At 52.2% G+C, this 21792-nt stretch overlaps 1 protein-coding gene across 3 annotated transcripts in view; it reads left to right on the top strand.

Annotated features, from left to right (window-relative positions):
- Positions 1-21792, top strand: part of Grk3 (G protein-coupled receptor kinase 3) — a 115844-nt gene that overhangs the window by 19165 nt on the left and 74887 nt on the right. Inside the window, exon 2 of one of the 3 annotated variants that reach the window (XM_027955882.2) lies at positions 5074-5150. The exons of the other annotated variants lie outside the window; for them this stretch is intronic. Within the exon in view, the coding sequence (XP_027811683.1) occupies positions 5074-5150 (77 nt within the window). The remainder of the gene's footprint in view (positions 1-5073; positions 5151-21792) is intronic. 3 annotated transcript variants of the gene reach the window in all.

The following is a 21792-nucleotide window of genomic DNA, read 5'->3' as shown; positions in this document are numbered from 1 at the left end:
TTTTGTTATGAACCCGGGGACAGCAGAAAAGGAGAAGGATTGGGACTTGGGGGAGGCAGAGGCCGCCAGGCTTCCGTGCCCCCTGCGAGCCCACCCACCTCCCGGCACACAGATGACTGGGCCGGACCTGTGCTTCAGACCCTTCAAGAGTTCTCAGTAAGGGCTTCTCCTTCTCCTTCTCCCTCCTCCTCCTCTTTGAATTGCACCCCTGAGCCCCATCCCCAGCCCTTTCACTTTTTTACTTAGAGACAGGGTCTCACTAATTGCTCAGGGCCTTGCTAAATTGCTGAGGCTGGCTTTGAACTCGCTCTCCTCCTGCCTCAGCCTCCTGAGCCGCTGGGATGACAGGTGTGGGCCACCGTGCAGGGCTAGGAAGGGCTTCTTGTGAACAAAGACTCTCCTTTAGGAGCTCAGAAGATCCCAGGGGTCTTAGGGGCTCTGTGCCAGGAGCAAGGGATAAAGACACGTGGAGTCGACATGCTTTAACCTTGGCGCACACTCCACCCTGGAAGACCTGCACCTTACTCTTTGTAGTCAAGCAGGGTGTCCTCTTCTGGGACTGGAGCTCCGGCTTCTTTAACTCAGAATGACTATTTTGAGATTTACTTTTGTTGTTCATGTGTGGCTGGTTTATTCCTTTATTAGGTCCAAGAAACTCCCTGTCCTGAGAGTCCCATTTCCAGATCCCGTCATCTAGTGTGGGCACTGGCATTGATTCCTGTTTTTTTTTTTTTAATATTTATTTTTCGGTTGTAGATGGAACCATACCTTTATTTTATTTATTTATTTTTATGTGGTGCTGAGGATTGAACCCAGGGCCTCACACGTGCTAGGTGAGCACTCTCCCGCTGAGCCCCAGCCCCTTGATCCCTGTTTTTGACGTCTGAGATGAAGCTGCTGAGAGTATTCATGTGCATATCTTTGTATGGACGCATCATTTCCTTTTTCTGGGTAAATACCCAGGAGTGGAGTGGGTGGGTCACATGGTAGATGTAGCCAGGCACTTTTCCAAAGCGGGTGCCCTATTTTACATTCCCACCAGCAGCGCAGGAGAAGTTCAGTTGTTCTGTGTCCTTGCCAACAGTTGGTATGGTCCTTTGTATTGTAGCCACACTTTCCAATAGCATGTGTAGAGGGATCTCACTTGATTTTTGGTGCCTCGCCTCAGTGAGCACCATGTCAACTGTCTCCATGTGCCTAGTTGTCCTCCATTGATCTTCTTTCCTGAAGTGTCCATTCAGATAATTTCCCAATTTTATTGGATATTTTTGTTTTCTTGTTCTTGAATTTTAACAGATCTTTATATATGTTGGATCCAGATCCTTAATCAGGGTATGATTTGCCAGTATTTTCTCTCTGTCTGGGCTTACGTTTTCATTCTCTGAAGTGCTCTTCTGAGGAACAGAGTTTCTCATTTTGGTGAAATCTAATCAATCCTTGTCTTTGGTTGGTGCTTTTGTGTTGTGTCTGAAGTCTTTGTTTGACCCAGTCACAAAGATTTTTTCATTTGTTTCCTTTAAAAGGTTTTGTAGTTTTAGGCTTCGTACTTAAATCTAAGATACATATGAAATTACTCATTCTATGTAGCACGGGGAAGCAGCTACCTTCTTTCAACTAAAAATTAAATGTGAAATATTTAAAATGCAAATAGGAACCGCATAGTACAACAAAAAAAATTATTAGTAGAGTGTAATAGTCAAGAACTGTAGGGAGGAGATACGAGCATGGGACAGATTCCTAGGGTGGTTAGACAATTTCTCTTCTTTTGGCAGCGCTGGGGATGGAACTCAGGGCCTCACATGTGCTGCGAGTGCTATCCCTGAGTGACAGCCCCAGCCCCAAATTAGATTTTTATTTTTTGTTTCATTCTTAAATCATTTTATTGGCTCATAATAGTTATGCATAACATTGGGATTCATTTTGACACAATCACAAATGCATGGAATAGAATTCCAGTGCTTACCCTTACCTTCCCCTCTGCCTTTCCTCTGTTCCCGCTCCTCAACCGATCTTTCCATTTATTTACATTTTAAAAATTGGTGTCTTGTGGCTGGGCGCGTTGGCACACGCCTGTCATCCCAGCAGCTCCGGAGGCTGAGACAGGAGGATTGAGAGTTCAAAGCCAGCCTCAGCCACAGCAAGGTGCTAAGCAACTCAGTGAGACCCTGTCTCTAAATAAAACACAGAATAGGGCTGGGGTGGGGCTCAGGAGTTGAGCACCCCTGAGTTCAATCTCTGGTACTCAAAGAAGAAAACAAAAATTGGTGTGTTGAGGATGTCCATAATGTTGGGATTCACTGTGGTGGGCTCATGTATGTCATTGGAAGCAGATTCTTCCCGCTGTCCTTCCCTGTTCCTGTCCCTCCACCCCCCGATGCCCTTGTACTGGATCTTTCTTTTATTTTGACAGAATTCCCACTTCTTTTCTGTCTCCCTGCCAGCCCCCTTACTTTGGCCTAGCTTCTGCAAGTCAGAGGAAACATCCCACTGTGCGCTCTCAGGGCCATTTCACTTAGCATGGTGGTCACCAGGCCCTTCCGCTTACCAGCCAACGCCATCATTTCATTCTTTTTAATGGCAGCTTTCAAAATAAAACACAGTGCCCTGCAGGGAAGGGCCTGTTGATGCCAGAGACAGAGTCAGAAGGAGCAGTGGACGGAGTCACCGTTGCAGTTGGGGACTCCAGCCCTCTCCTCTCAGTCACGTATGGAAGGAGGACACAGAAAATCAGTGAGAACACAGAAAAATCTCTGGACACCATCAGCCAGCTGGACCCAGTTGACATTCACCCATGGGTCCGTCCCACGACAGCACGCACATTCTGTTCAAACCTGCACGAAATACTCCACAAGCCCCATCCCATTCCAACCAAGGAAACGAACGTCTGTAAATCTGGAAAGAACCGACGCGTTCAGCATAGGCTCCGTGGACACCAAAGAACTAAACTGAAACCCAATAACTGAAAGGCAACTGGAAGTCTCTACGTGTTTGGAAATGAAGCCACACAGGTCAAGGAACAAGGACCAAGGGAAATTAGAAAATAATTTGAATTGAAAGGAAATGAAAATAGAATGAATCATTATCCATGAGGTGCAGCTCAGTCCATGCCTAGCAGGAATCCCGGGCTTTAAACGCTTGCATTAGAAATATTTGAATTTGTCAATCCACCTTCTTAAGAAGTTAGCAAAACAGCACTTCAGACAATACAGTGTTTATGAAAGGAGAATCCTAAAGATCAATGCCACGGGTCAGTCCAAAGGTAGACCTGCAGGTTCTGGGTGTTGAACCAACCGAGGGCCAAGATGATTGAGTCAGGAGGGATGACCTTTTCAACAAGTGACCCTGGGACACTTAGGGATTATCAAAAGACCAGAAATGACGATTCCTGCCTTATACTATGCACAAAAATCAGCCTGAAATGGAAATTAGACCTGAATGTAGAAGCTAAAACTCCTAGAGGAAAATTCAGATTAAAATCTTCATGACCTTGGGGTGTCATGACTTCTTAGCATAGCGTCCATCAAAGAAATAACCAAGAAACCGACAGAAGAGCTTAAATATTCCACTCTTGGTAGGACTCCCTGAGGAAAATGGAGAGCTAAGGCACTACCTGGGAGAGAATATCAGCATCACGGAATCTGACGTAGCCCTTCTCGCCAGGCTACATAGAGACATCTCACCACTGAACAATCAGTTCCACTAAAAGGCAAAAGATTTGACTACACACGTCATAAAAGAAGGTATATGAATTCCAATAATGGTGTACCCACACACTCATTGCCGTTATCCATTAAGGAAATGAAAGTTAAAAGACAAATTAAAATAGGATAGTGCTACATGCTCAACAGAGTGGCTAAATGTAAAAAGATGAGCAACCCAAGTGTTGGCAAGAACACGGAGCCCTGGAGCCGTCCTGCACTGTCGATGGGAATGTAAAGTGGGAGCCCAGCTTGGAACAGAGGTGGTCCCGCCACTCCCCAGGATGTAAAATACACCACGTGACCAACAATTTCAATTTGGGGCTGTTGACCCTAAGACATGGAAACGCACACCCATAAGTTGATGAATACACAGATATTTGAGGCACCTTTATTCCTGATAGCCCCCCACTGGAAGCATCGCGCGGATGTCCATCAACAGGCGGATGCGTGAATCGACTGTGGGCTAATCAGAGTAGCACGCTCCGTGCCATGGAAAGGGGCTGAGGGGTGGCTCACAGCAGGTGGGTGAAGCTCACTTCTGACGGGTGAGAACCAGACACGGAAGACCCATCGCATCCTGCCCTCTGCCTAGAAGTCTAGAACTGGAGCACATAACCTGTGTGGACAGAGGGCAGACCAGTCCCTGCCTGGAGTCTAGAATATGGGAAATGCAAAGGGGCACCTTTTTTAGGAAGGGGTTGGAAGGTTTTGTACCTGCTATAGGAGGGTAGTTGCAAGGGCGTATTTGTGAAGACTCATCGAACAATAAACACTGAATGCACATTTAATCATGTTTAAATTACACCTTGGTTAGTGTTAAGAGTGATGCTGAATCCTTGTTCATTTCCGCTGTCTGGATAGTGGAGATTCTATCTTCCCCTTATTCCATTTGAATAAACACTTATTGAATAATCCATCTCTTCTCAATTTTTGCATCTTGCTGCTTCTGTTCTACATTAAAGCTCAACGCAGCTGGGCGCCATGGTACACACCTGTGACCCAGCAGCTCCTCTGTATATATGTGAAACGTTTGTTTCAGAAAGAAGCTCATGAAGTGACAAGCAGGACCTGTGCATGTGTGTCGTGCGCCCAGGGCTGTGTGTGTTGGTGTGTGTGTGTTGGTGTGTGTGCACACACAGGCACATAGACTATTTTGGAGGGCAAAGGGTCTTCAGGGTCCCCAGGGGTGCTATGGCGTTCCCACCTGGAAGCCTGGCTTAGATCTGCTCAGCCATGTCACCGGCCCCTGTGACAGCAGGAAGGGTCTCCCCTAAAGCGAGTGTCTTGGGAAGGCCCCCCTCCCTGCTCCCTTCTGGGCATGGTTGTCACAGTGAGGTCCGTGTTGTTAAAGATGTGCCGTCTTCTCTTTCAGTATCCGGAATGTGATGCAGAAGTATCTCGAGGAGAGAAATGAGATAACCTTCGACAAGATTTTCAATCAGAGAATCGGTGAGTCCTGCTGCTCACGTGGCCTGCGGTGACTGCAGTGGTGAAGTCAGACAGGGCTGTGTGATTTATAGATATAACCCCTGGCGCTTTTGTAGCCTTCCTAGCTATTTATTGGTGGGAATGGAGGAGATTTTGTGCACCTAGTAGGGGTCTAATGCTTACTTGTGTTTCTCATAACACGTCCTGTGAATGAGCTGCTAGGAAACAGACTAGTTCAGCTGGGTTTTAAGTCTCCTTGGGGGCTGGTTGCCCAAAATCAAAGTGGAGCTGAACACAGAGGTTCACCTCTTGAGGGGTGCAGAGCTGATAAGCAGAGCCAGGAAGTGAAGGGCGGAGGGCTTGACTACTTGCAGCATGGGAGGGGTGCACTGGGTACTTCCCAAAGTGCGACTCCCTGAACAGAGAGGGCATGTGTCCCTGGGCATCCTGGGAAGACTCAGCATCTCGAAAGAGGTGCGCACACTCCTGGGCACGCTTAATTCAAGATCAGGCTTCTTCGTGCATCACATATTCAAAGACGGGGGACAGGAACACCCCGGGACCGAGAAGCATCTAGTGAGGTTATTGTCAGCAGAGTTCACACTAGGTCACTAGAAGACTGAGGGGGCGACTTTGGCTGGTGTGAGCGGCTCCTTGTCCTGTTCTCTGGAGGCCTTATCAGAAGCAAAAACACCTGGGGGGGGGGGTTGGTATGCACCTACAGGGTGCAGCTGCTCCTGGACGTTCCCACTGTCCAGGCAAAGGATGGAGCTCCTGGTAGCCAGGAAAGAGGCTCTCTCTGGGTCCCTGGGCCCTGGTGTGGGGCTCCCCTCCCTCATACTCAGAGATCCTCAGCCTCTCTCCTGCTTCTGGCTTTGCATGGCTGTTGGAGAGGGGGGATGACACGCGTCTCCCCAAGGGCGGCTGTCTCCTCCAGTGTGTGGGGCTCTGTCACTGGACGCCATTGGTTTCCGTGGTGGGTGGTCTCTTATCTCTTCCTGATCATCAGGTCCACTGTGCCGCTCTTACCCCTGTAGGTCATTCAACTTTCTACTCTGTGGGTCACAAGGACGCCACCTGTATGGACACAGATCAGGGACCATCTCTTCCTGGTCATGCCCAATCCTAACCAGTGCTGGTCTCTTCTGGTGCACGGGTGCAGGGGTGTCCAGGTGTCCTGGTGTAGGTGTCCTGGGGTGCAGGGGGTGCTGGGGTGCTGGGGTGCAGAAGTTTCTAGGTGTCGTGGTGCCGTGGTGCAAGTGTCCTGGGGTGCAGATATTCTGGGGTGCAGGGGTTCCTGATGTCATGGTGCTGTGGTGCAGGTGTCCTGGGGTGCAGGGGTGCTCTGGTTCACTAACAGTGCTCAGGGAGGCAGGGTTGCTCGGGAACTCTGTAATGTGGCGTTCCAGGGCTGGTGAAGCCCCCAACTGCCACCATCATTCCCTGTGACCACAGCCCTCTAAGCCCATGAGGTACCTGGGCTCATCCACCTTCCAGAGCTGGTTGTCTGTCTACGGGCATTGCCCTCTGGTCAGGTTAGACCTACAGCCCTTTTGCCACCTTCTTGTTTTCGGTCCCTGTAGAGAGTTCCTACTGTCCATGCGTTTCCTGAACACACTTCCCCCTCAGCCAGGGCTGGGTTGCCGGGGGGCCTTCCTGGTAGCCCAGCTGCCTGCAGCGCTGACTCCGGTGCAGGCTGGTCCAGGGTCTGCAGGTGCAGTCAGCGGGTGGGGTGCTGGGTGTTCCTCCCCTCTGTGCCTGGCTTGCCACCCACACCACTTGGAGGGTTTGCCGGGGAGCGTGGATCTCAGCTTTTAAATTATTTTATGGCTGGAGGAAATGACTTTATTAAAATTCTAAGAAATCACAGTTCCCTGGAACTCCATTTGTGTATTCAGTCAGCCCTGCACGTCCATGAATTCTGCATCCACAAAATCTCCCGACCACAGCTGGAGAAAATCACCAATCGTTGTCTGGGCTCCTAATGCACAGTGTCACAGTCAGGCTCCTAACCACTCTGCATGACAGCCCTGTCCAAAGCATTCACGTAGTTTAAGGGATCTAGAGGTGGTGCAGAGTGCGTGGGAGATGAGCAGAGTTCACGGGCAGATCCTGTGCCTTTTAATGTGGAAACGGGACTTCAGCATCCACAGAGGTTGGTGTCTGCAGGGGTCCTGAGACTGCTCCCCCTTGGGCAGCGAGGCTGATGTGCTTCTGTCCCCAGAAGTCATGGAGACTGCCAGGTCTCTGTGAGACCAGTTTCTTCTAGATCCTTCTGGGCTTTCTTTGCTGGTGAGAGAGTGTAGACTGACCCAAGGGAGGGAAGTGGCTTAGGATCCCCAGTTCTCCTTGATTTTTAAAGAGTCCCTGGTAAAGAGTGGCCGCTGGCGCTGGGGTGGAGTAGCAGGCGGGGTGTGGCCTACCTGTGCTCTGAGGGGAGCCTGTGGCAAGCTAATGTCCCCACTGCATAGACAGAGTTCACCCTGTGCCTCAGGTTGTGGCCGGGAGCAGAGGAGTGGACGGTCTGCTCTCCTGTTGTTCTCTCATTATTTTTGTGGTGTTTGGTTCACTCTCATCTATGTGAAATGCTTTTTTTGCTCTTGATTTTGAACTAAAAACCTTTGCAAGGGAAGGGAAAGTAATTATCCTCCCATGGTTAGTCAAAAATTGCAAATTTCTTTGCGGGTTCATTGAGATGCATTTCTTAGAGTGTGAACTCCACCCGCTGGACGCCCCAGCTCCCCGCCCAGCTCCCTGTGTTGGGTGGGTCAGGAGCACAGAGCGGCTCCACTGTCAGATTTTACAACCTCTTCATCACTCTCCAAAGAGTCTCTGCGCCCACCCGTCCCCCTTCCTGGCCCAGCCCCTGGCAACCACTGATCCACTTCCTGCCTCTGTGGGATGCGGCACAAGTGGCCTTTTGACTCGGCGACCCCCTGTGCCACGTCTTCCCTGTTTGCCTGGGTCTGCCTGCGCCAGAGCTCTGCGTGGTGTGGCTGTGCCGTGTCCTGGTTATCCATGGTCAGCTGAGGGATGCTGGGGCTGCTCCTGCTCGGTGGCCTGTGAATAGATGCTGCTGTGGAAGGAGGGAGGCTCCCCATTCAGACCCAACTGGTTGACGGCGGTGACACTGCCGCCCCAGCACCTGCCAGCCTCTGCAGTGCACTGCGGGCCAGTGGTTCTTCCTCTGTGTCCTCTGTCCCTCTCTCCTTTGAGGTCCCCTCTCATCAGTGCCCCCTGGCACACCTCCAGCCCCCAGTGTGTCTTCTCCACAGTTGGTGTCACAGCCTGGCACAGGCACCGGTGCCAGGCAGAGGTGGAACGCAAAAGGACAGGCCAGATAGGACACATGTTGACAGGGCAGGGTCCAGCCCGTCACTCATCCCCTCTCCAAGGCCCCACCCGCCACCATCCTTCCCTGTGACCACTGCCCTCCAAGTCAGAACTCAGCTTCTCCTGACCAGCTCCAAGCTCAGGCCCTCGGCAGGCCTCGGTGTAGGAATCTCCCCAAACTGTTGATGAACACATTTCATCAGGTGCGACAGTGGACTGCAGCAGTGAGCCCACGTGTGTACACCTGTGTAGGGGGTGTGGATAAACACGCGTGTACACACACACACACACACATTTATTTAAGCCACTGAGAATCAACAGCTTTCAACATTTTATTATCCTTGTTTTGTCCATTCTGTCTTTGTGTGTGTGTGTGTGTGGTCACTAAAATACTTTAAAGCTATTAAACTATAGCACTTCAGCCCCAGTGGCTTCTCTAAAACCGGGAGAGTGTCCTTATGTCACCACAGCTCTTTTACCCAGCCACAGTGTTCCCAAGGCTTCTTTGTGCGACACTGAGTTTATCTTCAAGTTTTCCTGATTCTCCTAAAAATATCCATGTACTTTTGGTTTTTAATCTGGGTCCAAATAGCCCCCGTCCCACTGTGATGCCCCTCCCTCAGTCCTGCGCAGCCCCGTGCGCACAGGAGAGGGACCTGCCCGGTCTGGAGGCAGCTGAGCTGCGCTGTGTCCCCATGGTCCGCTGACCTGAGGGCTCATCATCTTGGGGGAGAGGCTCGGCAGCGGTGCTGGGAGGGTCGGGCTGGGGTCCCCTCTCTTCCTCACCCTGCTGTCCTCTGCTTCGTGTCTCCCTCCCCTTCTTAGGGAGCTTTCTAACTGTCCTGCTCCTCCTGCCCTTCTGCTGGGACTCCTGAGTCAGGCTGTTCAGGTGGCTGTACACAGTTCCCGCAGCAAGGTCCCTATGGGGCAGGATGGCCGCTGCCCATAGGTGGTACTCCCGGAGCCGTGGCGGAGGAGCCCGCGCACCTGTAAGCAGGTCTTTGCCGGCTCCTCTGCTCTCGCAAGCCCTTTAACAGCGGCCTGTCCCAAGTGGCCGCTGGAAGAGCAGGTCAGAAGACAGATTCGATTTGCTGCTGGCTTTGCAGACGGGGACCACAGGACAGGGGAAGTGAGCATCAGCAGGAGTGAGGGTGATCCCCAGGGACCTCAGTCCTTCCAGCCAGCGGCTGCAGTGAGTTTGGAGCAGCCTGGAGTTCCTAGGTAAGAACCCAGACCTGCGGCACCCGTGCAGCCCACCCGGATTCTGACCCGTGCCTTGAGAGGTGGAAGCGGCTGTTGCTCTTGAGTGTCTTAAGTTTGCAGTGATCTTTACAGAGTGATAGACAACTATAGCCGCAGAAAGTGCCAGGATTCAACACAGAGGGTTAAACAAGAGCTACTGTTGTCCCCCGGCTTCTCCTTGTTGAGAAATCATACATCTTAAGAGATGTCAATCAAGCTGAGTCCTAATTCACTGTTAATAAAACTCACATCTCTCAACATTCTCAGTTTGACTCATGGAGAGGTTGGTTTTAAGGGGATACGGGCTATTGAACAGACCGTAAAATCAACTTATCAGTTACAGCTCAGATTATTTTGCTACTCTTCTCTCCCAGAAGATGTTGAAATAGTGGTTTCATCCTGTGCCAGGGAGGCACATGGCAGGCATCTGATACAATCCATCTGCCTGGGGACCGCCAAGTTTGCTTCTCTGTCTCCATATTCACTCCTATTAAAGGAGGATGTTTCAAATCATAAGGAGACTCCAAAATAGATACTTAATTCGCAAAGTATGCCCATGATATTTCCCCCGTGGAAGGAGCATCATGTCAATGAAACATTACTCGATGTGCTGTCCCGGGAGGCATTGCATTTTATAACACTGGCTCCAAAGCTTAATCCAGAGTTTGAATGTTCATCTTTTTTGAATTTGTGTGAAATAATTTGGTGTCTGAAATTTTTTGTTAGGAAAAAACTGATTCTTTTGGTAAAAAACAGATATGTCAAGATATAGTTTTTGTGTTGTGAAATGCATCTATTGTGATTACACGATTTAATGATTTTTATTAAATTTCTACACAAGCATCACCACAATTTTAAAACATTTCCATGCTGTAGAGGGACCGCTTGTGCCCACGGTGGTCACTTCCGACCCCACCCTCGGCCCCAGCACCCGCCCCTCTGCTCTCTGCCTCAGTAGATCTGGTTTTCTGGCATTTCATAAACATGGAGTCAGGCGGCTGTGGCCCTGGGTCTTCTGTGTCTGACCCTTCTCTGTGCCTGAACTTTTGAAGGTGTGTCCCCGCCACCAAGTGTGTCAGTGCCACGTCCCTTTGTTGTGGCGAGGCATCCCTTTGTGTGGCGGTAGCACCCGTTGATCTGTTCACCAGGTGATGGGCAGTCAGGTTTTGTTCCCACAGTCTATTTTGAATAGGCTGCTATGAATGTTTGCATACAAGTTACTTTGTGCATAAAATGTTTTCCTTTCTCTTGGGTGTGCACCTGGGAGGGCAACTGCAGGCTTGCAATTTGCCTTTGATCTTCCAGGAATGACCACATGGCTTTGGAGGGGGCTGTACTGGCTCAGGTTCCCATGGTCAGACCCCAGAGCTCCAGGCACCAAATCCTCTGGCTACTGGGCATCGGCTCTTTCTGGCTGGAGCCGTCCAGTGGAAGTGACCTGGTGTCTCCCTGTGGTCTTGGTTTGTATTTCCCTCACAATGGTGACATTACACGTTTGTGCTCATAGCCACTTGAGTACTTTGTTGGTGGAATGTCTATTCAACTTTTTTTTGCCCATTTGAAACCAGGGATTACCTCCGTCTCTTGTTATTTGTCATATACGTGGCTTACAGATATTTCCTTCCACGTGGTGTCTGCTCATTTCCATTTTCTTAATGGTGACTTGAAACACAAAAGATTTAATACTGACGAGGTTCACTTTATACATTTTCTCTTCTGAATCATGCTTCAGGGTCATTACCAAAGAGGGTTCTGCCTAACTGAAATGCGTAGAGCCTTTTTTTTTTTCTTTCTGTTCTTCTTCTAGAAGTATTTTTGTGTTAGCTTGTACATTTAGGTCTCTGGTTGATTTTGAGTAACTTCTTACCCACAGCCTGAGGCAGAGGTCTCAGATGGCCTTTCCTCTGCAGGTGGGTATCCAGTTGTCTGAAAAGCATTTTCAAAAAAGATTTTCCTTTTCCCACCGGATTGATTGTCTTGGTCATCTTTGTTGAAAAGTAACTGACCATAAATGTCAGGACTTATCACTGGACTCCCAGTTTGAGCCGTTTACCTGCCTGTCTGGCCTCATGCCAGGTCCTCCCTGTGTCAGTTACCACAGCTTTCAGGCCAGCTTAGGAAGCGGGAAATGACAGTCCCCACTGTGTCCTCCCCACCCCCAAGTTTGGCTATTCTGGTCCTTTGATTTCCATATGAGTTTTTTTAGCATCAGTTTTTTAATTTCTAGGAAACAAATGGCGCTGGGGCTCTGACCGAGGTTGACTTGAATCTTTACAGCCATCTGGGGAGAATCAGCATCTCAACGCCGTCAAACCTTCCAGTCTGTGAACATGAACCGGCTCCACTCCCTCCTCTGGCCCACGTCTTCTTTAATTTCTCCCAACACTGCCTTGTAGTTTTCAGTCTTCTCCGTCTTAGTAAATTTGTTCCTAAGTATCTGAAGCTTTTTATGTGGTGCTGAGGATCGAACCCAGGGCCTCGTGCGTGCTAGGCGAGCGCTCCACCACTGAGCCCCAGCCCCAGCGCAGCAGGATCTGAATCTTTTTGATGCTGCTGGAAGTGGGACTATTTCCTAGTTTTCTTTTTGACTGCTCATTGCTACGACAAGGAAATGGAATGAATTTTTGTAGAAGCAATCTTGAATCCAGTGATCTTCCTGAACTGGCTTATTAGTTCTAGAAAGTTCTCTCTGTGTGTATTTGCGGGAGTGTGTTCCATAGAATTTTCTATATTTTGTTTGAATAAAATCAGTCTTACTTCTTTCCTATCTGGTTTCTTTTATTCTTCTCAATTTTTTACTTTTCATTTCTTAACTTTTTTTTTTTTAATTGGTGTCAGTCCATCTTTGGCATGATTTAAAAGAACATTTACCTGGACAGAATGCATCAATTATATTTGGTTCTTTGGGGCCAAGGCATAAGTATTATATTTGCCATGGGCTTTGAAGACAAGAGTTTATGTCTTATGATTAAAAAAAGAATAGTCCCTGGAGAAATAAAGGTGGGCACCAATACATCATAGGTACTTACTGTTAAAAATGTACACTAAACCTCAAAAATACTAAGAAACCCAAGCAGAACATTTTTCGATTCCTTGTCAGTTTCAAGGGACAAAGCTGCCAATCTGTTTTATATTTCACAAAATTATTGAGTGTAGTGTTTTGTACTTTAGAACAGAACACGGGCAGAATCTGAAAACATTTATAACTGGGCAGCTTCCTACCCAAAGGCTGGGGATCAACTGCCGCAAGTGAACCCTCGGCCTGGGGCCTTCCAGAGGGAAATCTGAACCTGGGAACTGTTTTTTTTTTTCCTTTTGTTTCTACTTTGTGTGGAAGTGTTTGCTTCTGTCATAGGGAAGGGCCTTCCCCTGACAAATGCCCCAGGCTCCCGCCCTCTCTTATCTGTGAGACCTTCTCTGGCTCAGAGCCACCAGCCTCTCCAGGAGAAAAAGAAGCGGCCATCAATTATCCATGGCTCCTGGGACTCCCAGTGAGGGAAAGGGTTAGAGAGGCAGGAGAGCCCTCTGATGGGGAATGAGCCCTGGGCTGAGCATGGTGGACTGGATTGTCAGCTGAGAGGCGGGGACCGCAGGAGGCAGCAGGTCACAGGGGAAACCAAGGTCATTCAAGGTCACGGGTTCTGCACAGTGTGTCCACTGGGGCTCCTGAGACAAAACTGCCGCCCAGAGAAGAAAGACGCTGGCGTCTACACAAACTGGGAGGTGCCACCTGCCCTGAGCTGCAGCCTCTGTATTTTGGAAAATGTGGGACATCAGAGAGGCTTGGGGCAAGAAGGACAGAACAGGATAAAAAGGCTGCACCAGTACGATGAGAAAACTTGGTCGTCTTTTTTTTTTCTTTCTTTCTTCAATTCATTATGCAAGTTCTAAAAGCAGCCATAATGATCATTTCCAGAAAAAATAAAAATTCAGAGAAGGTACATCTTGTTGGTGTAACACAATCCTTGCACGCCTACCCGCCAATCACTTCGAGCCACAGGAATACCGGCAGATGGCCGCTGCAGCCTGCACCCGTGGGCTGGCAGATCTAGGTTATCTTTCACAACTTTGCTATTAATTTTTTCTGGGCTGCTTGGATTCCATGATTGGTAGGAGTTGTGTTAGCTTAGGACACCGATGGCTCCCCGTGCACTGACCACCATGCTGAGTGTTTCTTTGCCACTAGATAATGAGACCAGGCTCACGTCACTCCCAGGAGGCAGAGCCAGGGCTGGAGGTCATCCTGGAGTAGAAGTTATGTGCCTTCCTTGTCTATAACCTGAAAAGGTTAACTTGGAGATTAGCTCACTGTGGACTTCCGCCCTTCCTTCCAATAGCATGAACGGTGCAGTTCCCACCCAAAATATAGCATCCTAAAACCCAGGGTCTGGGGCGGTGTGCAGGGATCCTCACAGCTTGTCTACTTTGTTGCCAGAGTCATTCATCATCAAATATGCTCTGAGACCTTCACTGGGAAATGCCTCATCAAACAAAAATGCTCATGGAGAAGTCTTAGCATCAGGCTGTAGAACGCTCCCGTCGCCTGCCAGGCCACCCTGCCAAAGACGGGCACCAAGTGTGTTTGCAAAACCCCAGACCTCAACAGCCCAGGGACCCCTGAGGTGCATGGTCGGGGCTGCTGTTCATTTTTCTAAGGCGTGAATTTAAACCCCAAGGTGAATGTGGGGACCAGCTCTTTGGCCAAGGGACGAGCCTGGCACATTGGCTGGCCTCTGCCACTGCACAGGATTTTGACACTCTGCCTGCCAGGGGCACGTATTTTAGGAAAAAATGCATATGCTCTAGTAATGTTAGCCCCTCTCTACTGCTGGAGAATGTTGAGCAGCCACGGGACACCCCTGCCTGGGAAGCCATCCACCAGCTGTGTCCTTTGAGGTCCTCCCTGGGTTCTCATGTTCCAGGTGGCAGTTCAAGGTGTCTTAAAATACCACTGACTTTGGCTCTTTTGCAAATACCTTTTCTGAAGGTTTGGTACATCCTCTTGATTTGTCTTGGCCTTTCTACTTCCAGTCAAAGCCCAAGCTGGGGAGTGGGGAGGAGTGATTGTGGATTGTGCTAGAAGCGTACTTCTTCTTGTAACTCTGCCATGCCTTACCCCAGGCGCCAGAAAAGCCTCAGGGAACAAAGTGTGTGTTGGGGGTGGGGTGGTGTGAGACCAGCAAATATATTCTGTCCCCACTGGGACTCATGTTTGGAGAACCGCACAGCCTGGAGAGGTGTGGGGGCGGGGGTGCTGCAGTCCGCAGTAAACCTTGGAAAGAACCACAGAACAAAGACCCGGGTGGGAGGTGAGGAGCCAGCCCCCTGTGTTTTTCTGGGTGCTGTGTCCAGGGGGAGCCGTCAGCAAGGCCCAGACCCTGAGGCAGGGGCTGGGGGTTGAGGATGCTAGGAGCTAGGTGGGCAGAGGTGGGAGGTCTGACTGTCCCTGGGAGTGAAGACTTAGGACAGTGTGAGCCCTGGGGCAGTACAATGTGGGTCAAGGGTCAAGGGTCAGTTTGGCTGCTATGGAAGCATGGGGAGGGGGTGGCGGGGGAGGCCCTGAGAGGTGAGGCCAGCTTTTGGACCAGGGAGTGGCTAGGGATGGGGAGAAGTCCTTGCATCCCAGATTGCGAAGGTGGAGCCCACGGGATGTGCACTTGTCTCATGTCCACGAAGAGGTGGCGGGCAGGGTGTGTGTGGAGGGTGGGCTCAGTGTCCTCAGGCTCAGTGGGGACTGCAGACGCTGCCGTGTCGGGCGGCGAGCCTGCTCCTGGGGTCGAGGTGCACAGGGCCACGTGGTGTCCCGCCAGGCCCTCGGCATCTGCATGAGGCTGAGAGTCCTGTCCTCATCCAAGGGCTCCCTGCTGGCTCCCCCCAGGGGCGCTCCTTCTAGTTGGGCCAGGACAGCAATTTCAGCAGAGGCCGGCAGGACATGGGCCGTCTCTTAGAGACTGTTCGTAACCCTGGGACACCGAAGGGAAACCAGGACAGCGGTGGAGCACCAGCGTTCCTACCTGGCAAAATGCTCTTATTTTTGGAGTTTTTTTTTTTTTAATTCAAATTTTCATTTTTTGGTCATGGGTGAAAGATCAAAGTAAAAAATCATCGCTAGTCTTAGGAATCCCCCTCCTGAGCCTGTAGGTAATGAGTGTTTGAGAAGATGGAAGGCAGTTTGGGTTGTGGTTGTGGCCTTAAACCAACAACTGAGTTTGCAGCTGGAGCTGGAGAGGCCTGGAGGAGCAGCTTGGGGGGTTTGGGTGTGGGCTGTGCTGCTCCCCTGCTGCTTTTCAGGTTGGTCTTTTCAGCAAACACCTGATTCCTTCCCAGGAGATGCGCGCATGGGAGACTCCAGGTGTCGCTCGTGTGCGGGTGCAGAGGGTCTGCGCTGGTATGTGCCTTCGAGCAACCTTATGGGCCCACATGCAAACAGCAAGGGGCATGGGTGTGGAGAACAGAGGCCGAGTGTCCACCCCTGTGCTCCTTCTGGCCGTCGGCGCCCTTTACAAAGCATGCTCTGGCCCTTGGCATCACCTTGCCCAGCCGGGCAGCCTGGACCTACGTTCAGCCTCCACAGGTTCCATGTGCCCTTTCCAGAACTTCACCCAGACGGGCTGGACACACTCCTTCGTGCCTGGCTTGTCTGACGGAGCACGGTGTCCTGGAGGTCCACTGTGCGACTACGCGGTGGGGATGCTGCCCCTCTCGATGCTGGACAGCGTTCCTCTGTGTGGACGCGCCACGGTTCACCTGGTCACGGACACCCTGTTGTTTCCGTTTGGGTGGTTGGGACTAAAGCTGCAGAGGCTTGTTGAGAACTCAGTCCCTCCCTCCTCCTCGGCATAAGAATGGCGGGTCCCCTGTGATGGTGCGCACAGTAGGACTGTCGTCACTTTGAGGAGCTGACCTTTTGCCTTTGTGCCATGTCCTTCCTGGTCCTGGTAACAGACTGTCAAAAATTCTCTTGGAAAGGGGCCAGTGGGGACTCCGACCCTGCTGCCCTTTTTGCCTGGCCTCCCAGGCTTCCTGTGAAATCCTGCAGAACCAGCCCCACGTGGTTGACGCCAGGGTCTGCGGCCATCTGGAGCAGTGGCCGAGCCCCTGGGGACCCTGGCTGCAGCAGCCTCTGAGTGTCTGGGTGGCTGAGCAGTTGAAAGAACTTCCCAGGCCCCTGTGCAGGAAGGTGCCCTGCCTCTTCTCAGGGGAATGTTGACCTTTACTTCCTGGAGCTGAGGGGTGTGGTCAGCTCCTGAGGTGCCCTCAGGCCATCTTCCTTATTGTCCCTGGGCAGTCTTCAGCATTCCTTCAGTGTGGCAGTAGTGTCTCAAACAACTGCAACTTCCCAGTTTCCCTCCTGCCTTTCAAGTTCTTCAAATCTTTCTGCTCCGCTTTTTGTTTCTGAATATCACAATAAATTTGGCCAAAAGGGGCCAGCAATATCCATGCCACCAGCCTTCCAAGCGCTGCCACCTCGTTGCCACCTCTCTCTCCGTCACTCTGCCCTGTCATGGCCCCCTCTGCCACCTTGGCTCCTGCCTAGATTGCTCAGCACCTTCCCACCCGAGTTTCTGTCTCCGGTCCTCTTCTGCCGTCCCATGGGAATCTGGGGACAGTTTTATCACACCCTGCTCATGTTCTGACCTTGTCCTGAGCCTCCCCTGCAGGGTCCAGGGCCACCATCTCTGTAGTTGAGGTCACCAGAGCCAAGTGCAAGCTTCTCCTTGTCATCACCCCCTGGACAGCATGGTGTCACAGCCAGTAATGGCATTAGCCTTGCGCCAGGTGCTGTGAGTCCTCCAGAGACTCGTGGCTTCTGTGCCAACCCTGGTCCATGTGTTTTCACACCAGGGACTTGAGCACCTCTGGTGGTGTCTGAGGTGCCCCTGCACAGGCCCTGGGCAGCGTTCCTACTCCCTGGGCTCACCGGGCACTAGTGGGGAAGGTGGACGCTGCCAGGCTCCTCTCAGCGTGGTCTCCCCACTGGAGCTTGGGTTCTGTGTGACTACAGAGGGTCTCTTGTGCGGTTTCTTCGCCATGATTCTGAAGTGTCCAGCACCTTCTGTGCCAGAGGAATTGCTCTTTATGTTCATTTTCTGTTTCAGGGCTGTGCTAGTCAGCTACTTAGCTGCCGAGACTGAAAGTCCCCACCAGCACAACGTAGAGGAGGAAAAGTGGTTTTGAGGGCTCTGATTTCAGAGGTCTTTGTCCATAGTAGGCCAGCGCCATTCCTGGGGCGTGAGGTGAGACAGGACATCAAGGCGGAAGAGTGTGGCAGGGGGAAGCAGCTCACCTGGTGATCACGAAGCAGAGGGAGGCTCCCCCCTCCAGACACAAATGCAAGGCCACGCCCCCAGCCAGCCCCGGCCTGCAGCCACGCCCACCTGCCCCCCAGCCACGCCCACCGGCCTCCAGTTACCACTCAGTTAATCCCATCAGGATCAATTCACCCATTAGGTTAAGACACTCCCAACCCAATCATTTCTCCTGCAAACCTTCTTGCACTGTCTCACACGTGAGCTTTTGGGGGACACCTCACATCCAAACCATAACAAGTGCAAAATGATTCCAACCTTAGTATAAAACCCTTATTTATAGCACTTACTGTCGAGAGCCATTTGCATATTCAATGGTTATTTTCTTAGTGTGATGACTGTTGTGTGATGTACTAGTCCACACAGGGGAGATCCTCTGTCTTCCTGTCATGGGAACCATGCTGTCTTTTGGGATGAGTGACAGGTGAACATCACTGAGGGCTGGGCAGAGTGACGGGTCATGGAGTAGCAGCCCCCTCAGGGTCTAATGGAACCTGCAGGGTGGCAGTGAACAGGCACTGTTGGTCTGTAGGCGTCAACACTGCCTGTTTTAGGTTGAGTCAGGGAAGGGGACAGGGTGCAAGGGCCATCTGGGGATAGGCTTGATGACACAGGACACAGGAGTGTCATATTGCAGAGTGCCCTGGGGCGGGAGAAGGGGAACAGAGTCACAATACTGACTTTCAGCTCTGCACAGGGCCTGTTGTTTAGGAGGAAGGGTCCCTGCTCTGAAGTCCTCAGCTCTGCATTAGAGAGGTGGGTTTTTACTTTTTGCAAAACAGTTGCCACTCATATTAAAACCATCCCCAGCAGGCTTTTTGGCACTTGGAAGCTTTCAGTAAACATGAAGTATTGTGTAACTGACAGACGCCCGAGCCCCTGGGCCTGCTGGCCGAGGTCCAGGCCTCCCGCACAGCCACCCCAGGGTGACAGGCCTACCTTGGCCGCCTCCCTGCAGGAACTCGAACTTCCTGCTCTGTGCACTCGCTCCTCCCTCCCTCTCCTGGCCCTCCGGGGTCCACCACCTCAGCAAGTCCAGGGTGCACCTCTCTTCTTCTGAAACCCTCTGCGGTGTCCCACAAGCCACACGGCCCTTCCCCTAGCACATTAGCCAAGCACGTGCTGAGCTGCGTGAGTCCCAGCCTGGGGCTGCGGTCAGCGGGAGAAACCAACAGGAGAGAGCCCGTTCCTCTCGCGGCCTGTGGCCTAGGGAGGGGCACGTCAGGAAGCAGGGCCACGCGCCGCACTGGAAGAGGGGCCCCTTCCTCAGCGTGCTCTGAGCTGTCCAGTCCAGAGGCCGAGCATGCCAAGCAGGGGAAATGCTAGAGGTCTTTCCATCAGCCCCAGGGACAGGACAGTGAGCCAGAGAGGGACCATAGAGGTCACCCAGAGGGGGCCAGGGTGAGAGGTGGGGAGCAGCTGAGAGGTGGGGAGCTAGAAGGGGCCCAGGAGCAGCACGGCTGGCTGGCAACCAAGAGCCCTGGACAGGTGTGAGCAGGAGACCACAGGCAGGTAGCCAGGGGCCAGGGCTGCAGGAGGGTGGGCGTAGAGGAGGAAGAGGGGGGCTCAAACGGGAGGATCCCGATCAAAGTGTCTCAGTGTCTCAAATTGGCAAGAAAAGATTCAGAGGAGACACTCGGGGGTGGCTGTGGGCCTGAAGGCAGGCCAGCAACCCGCTGCAGGGGGCCGGGGGCAAGCAGGTCTCGCGCACCAGGGTCCCCGTGCTCGGGCTGTGCCAATAATAGGGTGTTCATGGGACCTGGGACAAAGAAGCCCCCCTCGAGGTCTCGCGGGAGTCCTGGGACACACACGAGCCACGACGTGCACAGGGTTGTACGTTGCAGCGATTTCGTAAAAACAGTCTGTGAAGCAACCCAAGTGCACATCGTGGGTCAGTCTGTACACTGAGCTGCCCCTGGGATGGGCTGACATCAGCCACCGCAGGGATCCATGACAGCCGGGAGGGCCTGGAGAGATCTCAGCAGTGATGGGACTCAGGGGTGGCGTGGGCGGTACGTGGACAGTGCATGGACACCACATGGCCACACTGTGGGTGGTGTGTGGACACCAGGTGGACGGGGCATGGGCCCTGGGAAGCAGGGCTCCTGCAGTCCTCCTGGTACAGACAGTTAGTTCCATTTCTCAGATGTGAAGATTCAGCGCCAGAGACACGGGAGGCGGGCAGAGGAAGCAAATTTATCTAAAGAACAATAACGGGCTTCCCGGGACGCAGAAGGGGCCACAGCAGGTGTCCAAGGACGTGGGGGCTTCCTGACCCTTTTCTACAGCTTAGGTTGTCTTTGTCCTTCTGCCCTCTATCCCCCGCCCTCATCCTTCTTACCTGCCCAGTGGCCAGAGTGAGCCAAAAGGTGAGGGACAAATGGGCAGGGAGAGGACTGAGGGTGGAGTGACCCAGGCAGCAGGTAACAACCCAAGGTGTCACTTAACTGTCAGGACTCCCTGCAGGGAGGGGCCATTGGGGAGGCAGGTTACCTTAGCAACAGGTTGGGTGGGGGCAGCTTGTGACTTTCTTTCCAACCAGCCCCACCTTCCCGATTGGATCTCGTTATTAATTATCTATATTGACGGTCCTTTTGGCCCCACCCCCAGCTCACTTACCCAGTGTGGCTGTGGCTGGGAAACTGGTGCAGACTCCGCCACACACACGCCCCACAGAGGGGCAGGAGCAGGGACAGGGCTGCCTGGAGGGTGACTGGAAGGCAGGGGAGGATCCTTGTCACTCGATACCTTGTGGTGTGTATTTAGAATTCGTCACCACACCATCTGCTCGTGAAATAAAGTGTTGCAATAACATGGGACAATGACTGGAAGATGGGAAGAACCCAGGGCCTTGGGGACACCGGTGAGGGACCAGGCCCTTAGCCTGGGGAGGGGACTGAGCGTGTGGACGTGGTGTGTAGACACGGTGCGTAGGGCACGGGGGCCTCTGCATTGAACCTGACCAGGTGGCTCGTGGGGACAGGGCCTCTGCATTCCTTTGGGGGGGGCAGGGCCAGGTGTGGGCTGTGGTGCCTTCTGCTGTCCTCTGGGCACCAAGGAAAAGCTTAAAAGCAGGGGCAGGGCCTGGTCAGATCTGGCAGCAGCCTGAGGGTGATTTAGGAGGGGACTGGCCGAGTGGCTGGGGACCCAGAGGCCGGGAAGTGATGCCCCTGGAGGGTCATCAGCCTCTCTCCCTACAAAAGGAAGTCAGCACTCACCGCAAGGCCACCGAGCACACCTGTGGGGGTCTCCAGTGAGATCACAGCCGCTTGCGAGCCCCAGGGCTTGCGCTTGCAGCAACACGCCACAGACAGAGTCTCCTGATTTCAGTAAACTTGCACTGAAAGGCAACGCGCCCAACAGGAGGGTGTTGGCACCCGAGTTCACGGCTCGAGAGTTGTCACGGGGCGGACACCGTGTCTGATGGCTGGCCCTGCCCGAGTCTTCTCCTGGAGATCCTGGCCCTGCCCCTTTCTGCCCTGGTCACCTTTGGTCTGCCATGTGCACAGAGGCCCCAACTTCATATGCCATGGTCGTCTTGGTCCTTAGAGAAGTCCCCGGGGAGGTGTTTGATAATGGTTCTGTTTCATCATGGGTCATTTTAGATCTGTCTCTATTGCCAGTGTCCTTTCACTGTTGGGTGTGCACACGACTGTGACAAGTAAAAGAACTGACTGCATCCTGCCCAGTGTCTGCCTGTGGCCAGGCTAGGAGTCTCACTTTTGTACCCATGCGCAGTAAAGTCGTCCTGAAGAGCGGAAAAGCACCCAGCCAGCGAA

Source organism: Marmota flaviventris, chromosome 1 (genome assembly GCF_047511675.1).
Source record: "Marmota flaviventris isolate mMarFla1 chromosome 1, mMarFla1.hap1, whole genome shotgun sequence".
NCBI classification, from domain to species: Eukaryota; Metazoa; Chordata; class Mammalia; order Rodentia; family Sciuridae; genus Marmota; species Marmota flaviventris.
The sequence above is the reverse complement of the archived record's forward strand: the minus strand, read 5'-3'. Positions and strand labels throughout refer to the sequence as shown.